Raw genomic sequence first — 4,501 nt, forward strand, 5'->3', positions numbered from 1 at the left:
TATACAGCCTCCTGCTGCCATCCAGAGAGCCCTTCTCAAACACATCTCGGAAACGCCTCCTGATCACCCGGATATTCCTGTGGGGAGAGGAGTGGGACAGTCACCAGGATGGGCACAGTTACTTGAACTAGAAATCACAGCAAGGAGGATCTGTAGGTTCCTTCACAAATAACCTCAGGCTTTGTGCTATGGACTCAGAGCAGTCCTACAGGCAGAACAATCCTTATTTTGGGACCTATCCTACATTTCCAGTGCCATCCTATGTTTCCAAGCGTCTTGTCTAAGAGACTTGTCCCACCCACTGCAAAGCTCTCACTGGTACAGCTCCCTGGACTGCACGGGGACAAAGCAAGAAATAAGCCCTGGACAGCAGAGGCCTTGAGGGCTGCTGGTATTCCCAGCCAAGAGCTGGGGAGAAGCTTTGGGAGGTTGGTGAACAGGCACAGGTGGGTGCTGAGGCCAGGCAGGAGGCAACCAAAGGGACACTGAAGGGAGCTGTGTAACAGACCACAGAGACAGGCCCCAGATCATAGCCTGTTTCATACCAAGACAGTCCCTCTCCCAGCCTCAAACACCATCAAATATTTTGACTTTATCCTTGAGCAGGTGACAAAGTAAAAAGCAAATGGGTTCTGCACACCTCCATCTTTCCCTGCCCTGCTACGCTCCTGCCACCACATGGTGCCTGCTGGAGAGCCTGGAGACTCCCCACAAGCTGCTTGAGGGAAACACCATGATCTGACAGCTGTTAGCCCTGCTTCCCCTTCCCAAAACTGAACCACCTCTTTCCTTTCTCATCCCTGGAAAATTCATCCTTTACCTGTTCCAAAGCTCCTCTTCTACACATCGCTGATCAAAAATGTTCCTCTGGACCTCCTCCACCAGGAACATCACCACAGCACTGGAAGAGATACCAAAGGGCACCATTAAACCCAGAAACACTCCACATGCACCCAGGACCACCAGCTTTTCATCTGTGTGATTCAGGCACTGTTTTTTTTCTCCTCCTCTCTCCTTACCTCTGGGAACCATAGAGCTCCCAGGCTTTTGCAATTGCGAAGGCCAGTCCCTTTGACGGGTTGTTGGGCAGCAGGTGTGATGCCTCCTCAGTCTTTCCCAGTACTTTCAACACCAGCCTGTGGGGAAAAAAAGAAAAAAAAAGAGCTGTAAAGGCCATGCCAGCCCCTGGCTGGACACAGGGAGCAGAGTTTGGAGAGCACACGAAGCCAAGCAGTGCAGCTGCTTCAGTGCCAGAGGTGCTCCCTTACCTGTGCACATCTGCAGTGCGGGAGGTGAGGCCCCCAAAGCTGGCAGCAATGGTGTTTATTTCTATCTGCTTCAGAGCTGCTGTGCCATCCACCCCACAGTCAAACATGTAGTCAGAGCGGTTGATGCCTAAAAACACAGACTGGAACAGAGGGGAGGGCAGGGGAGTTCTCCTGTTGCCTTGAATTACAAATCCTTTGGGTGACTTCACTCCAAAATCCTTCTGGGACAGATGCAGTCACTTTCATTTTGATGAAAACCTCTGAAAGATATGCCCATGGGTGCTCTGGCCCTTGGTCAGGGCCTACAAGGCTCTCAGTGCTCTAGAGTCAGCAACACTCTTGAGAGTACAGGAGTCCCTGCAGGGACAGTACAGGTCCCAACACAGCACATTGCCATGGCTCCCAGAGGACCAAGACAACAAGACAAACCCCATGAAATCTTCCCACTCCAGGCCAGACTGTTCCCAGCTGCACTAACCAAAGGGCATGGCTTCAAACGGGGCAAGGTCCTGAGCTCACAGGCTGCGACGAGACGTCGCAGAGCAGGGAGCGACCAGCCTGGCCTGGGGACAGCTCGAAGTCCACAGTGCCAGAGCTTGCAGCCAGGGCCCAGGCAATCCCACCACAATGCCAATGGGAATGGATCACTGGGATCCCCTGACAAGGTACCTGAGCCAAGCCTTCCTCCAAAACTTGCATGTAGATCCTGAAGAGTTGAGCTGTGAAGTCATCCACCTTGATGGTGCTAGAGGGAAACACAGATCAGATCAGTTCCCTGATGCTGTTACAGGGGAATAAGAAAATTCATTCTTCTCCACCAAAAAAAACCCTTAGCAGGGACATTCCCCAGCACAAACAGCACAGCTACAGCACTGTGAAACATCTCCCCATGAAGTCACAGTGCAGAACCACACACAAACCCAGTTTGCCCAGCACTGCACACTAGGCAGAGCTGTGCAGAGGTGACTCACTGCAGGGCAGGGACAGGACAGGCAAAGGCAAAGCCAATGAAACACAATAAAATTCTGCACCTACACGGAAAGAAACCACAAGTCTCTCTGTGCCTGTACACACAGTTCAGAGAAGCTTCATCCAATGCCCCCTGTCCTGTCAGGCTCCAAATCCTGCACACTTTGGCCCTGCTGGAGTAGGCTTGGCTTCTCCTCAGGGTCCCAAATCCCTGAGCTGCATGAGCAGCACCTCCACAAGAGGTGGCACAGGGCAGGCACCTGAGTGCACACAGGCTCCAAGTGCTGCATTCTTTAACCACAGGCATAAATATGCCCCAACAAGCTCTGGCTGCTGCCAGCTCTGGAACAGGCACGAGCGTGGAAACAGCTCGAGGGGTCAGGCTTCAGGAAAACAAAAGGATGCTGGAAAACTGCCTCCTTTGCTCTGTCCCAGTGCCAGAGTGCCAGGAGCACCTGCACAGACAGGCAGCACAGAACAGGCAGCAGCAGGGCAAGTGGGGTTTGTGGAAGCAGCAGCCCTACAATGACGGGGCACACAGCCAGGAATGGTCACTCCTGCCCACGGCAACAGCCACAGATAAATCCAGCGGAGTCCACAGGCTGGACAGTCCTCCAGCACCCAGAGCTGGTGGCTGGGAAAGCAGGAGACACAGGGTGACTGATCGGGGGCTGGTGTAGGGGCAGGAACAAACACCTCCTCTCCACAGCTGTGGCCAGGCAGGGCTGGTGGTCACTGGACAGCCACAGGCAGATGCAAAACAAGACTAAAAGAGACTTCTAAATCCAGGACTCAAAGACTCCACTGGTTTGAATTTAAGGCCCTGGGGCCAATAAGCTCACAAGTAAGAAATCACAAGCCTGAAACATTGACAAAACTGAAGATCATTGCAGGGAGTCAGCTCTTGGCCACATGTCTCAATTTCTGAGGCCCAAGGAGACCTCAAAACACAGACACTTGATGGGAATTCATCTTGGGACAAATAATGCAGCAAGGAGACAAACAAAAGGAGACGAAGGAGAGCCCACCTCAGCACGAGGGACACAAAGGGATGGAAGGTAGGAGTGCCTTAAAGGTGATAAATGTTTTGAACTTGAAACATTTCATTAAAATGCAACATGCAAAAACGTTACCTGGCCAGAGTTCGCTCCAGGAACTCTTTGTTTTGACTGATGGCATCCACCAGCAGGTTAAAATCTTCCTGAACAGCATAAGCTTGTTCAAACAGGGCCCGTGGCACTGCGGATGGGAGCAGCGTGAATGGTGCGTAATTCACCACCTGCAAACAGGGATGGAGAGGGGCTGAGGAGCTGCTTCCTCTGCTTCTCTGAAGGCTGAAGCTGCCCCCAACCCTCCCTGGTACACCCTAGGCCTCAACCCTGCCATGCCCTGACTTTTGAGGGCTCTGCCTCATGAGCCATGGGGCACCATGGGGCAGCAGCAGCTGCTGCAGAGCTCAGGTGTGCTGAGTGCTTCCCACTGAAGGATGCCCTCTTGCCACATTAACTGTCTCCAGAACACCTCAGTGTCAGAGAAAAGGTGAATTTGCCTGTTCTGAGGTCTGGCCATTAGGGTCATTTCCTGCTCAGAGTCCCAGGGGTGACTCCAGACCCCTGGTTCACCCCACAGCTCAGGCACAGGAGCACCCTCAACATCCAAACATCACCTCCCAGTTCACTTGGATTAACAGGACTCAAGGGATACTGGCAGTGTGTTTGGCCTCTCCTCCCTGGCTCCCACTTCATCTCCCCCTTCAAGGCCCCTCAGAGCCCTGACCTGCCCATAGGGTTGACATCAAGGAGCAGCTCTGTGGTGGACACCTCCTTCCTCACACCTCAAGGACCTGTCCCCAATCCTACCCTTCTTGTACATGAGTACTTCCTCAGAGTCTTCCACGGCATCCCCCTCCAACAGGCTGAGCCCTCCCACCCGCACCAGGGATTCCCCAGAGGTCAATCCCACATACCAGCCAGCTCCATCCCTTGTCCCAGGCTCGGGGCAAAGGCTGATCGTAGCTGGGAGCTCGCCAAAAGAGGCCCCTCCGCGAGACTCCAAAGGTTCACACGGCAGAGGGATGAACTCCCAGCAACACAACCAGCACCTTGCTAAGCCTTTCCAGATCCATCCCTCGCCTCGGAAACAGAGAACTGCCCGGCAGGGCTGTCCCTCGGGGGGATGCACTCACCACCGAGACACCCTGGGAGATACAGCCCCAGCTCGGTGCTGCTTCGCTGCAGAGCCCCCGTGGGCACAGCACCGAGCTG

At 53.8% G+C, this 4,501-nt stretch overlaps 1 protein-coding gene across 1 annotated transcript in view; it reads right to left on the reverse strand.

The window, feature by feature from the left end:
* GSS (glutathione synthetase) overlaps nucleotides 1–3,516 on the reverse strand; it is a gene marked incomplete at its 5' end in the record, with an annotated part of 7,883 nt that extends 4,367 nt beyond the window's left edge. Inside the window, 6 exons of the mRNA XM_009076743.1 lie at nucleotides 6–77; nucleotides 821–901; nucleotides 1,020–1,136; nucleotides 1,269–1,408; nucleotides 1,938–2,013; nucleotides 3,371–3,516. Of these exons, the coding sequence (XP_009074991.1) occupies nucleotides 6–77; nucleotides 821–901; nucleotides 1,020–1,136; nucleotides 1,269–1,408; nucleotides 1,938–2,013; nucleotides 3,371–3,516 (632 nt within the window). The remainder of the gene's footprint in view (nucleotides 1–5; nucleotides 78–820; nucleotides 902–1,019; nucleotides 1,137–1,268; nucleotides 1,409–1,937; nucleotides 2,014–3,370) is intronic.
* Nucleotides 3,517–4,501: the final 985 nt, after the last annotated feature.

Source organism: Acanthisitta chloris, unplaced genomic scaffold, assembly GCF_000695815.1.
Source record: "Acanthisitta chloris isolate BGI_N310 unplaced genomic scaffold, ASM69581v1 scaffold24376, whole genome shotgun sequence".
Taxonomy (NCBI): Eukaryota; Metazoa; Chordata; class Aves; order Passeriformes; family Acanthisittidae; genus Acanthisitta; species Acanthisitta chloris.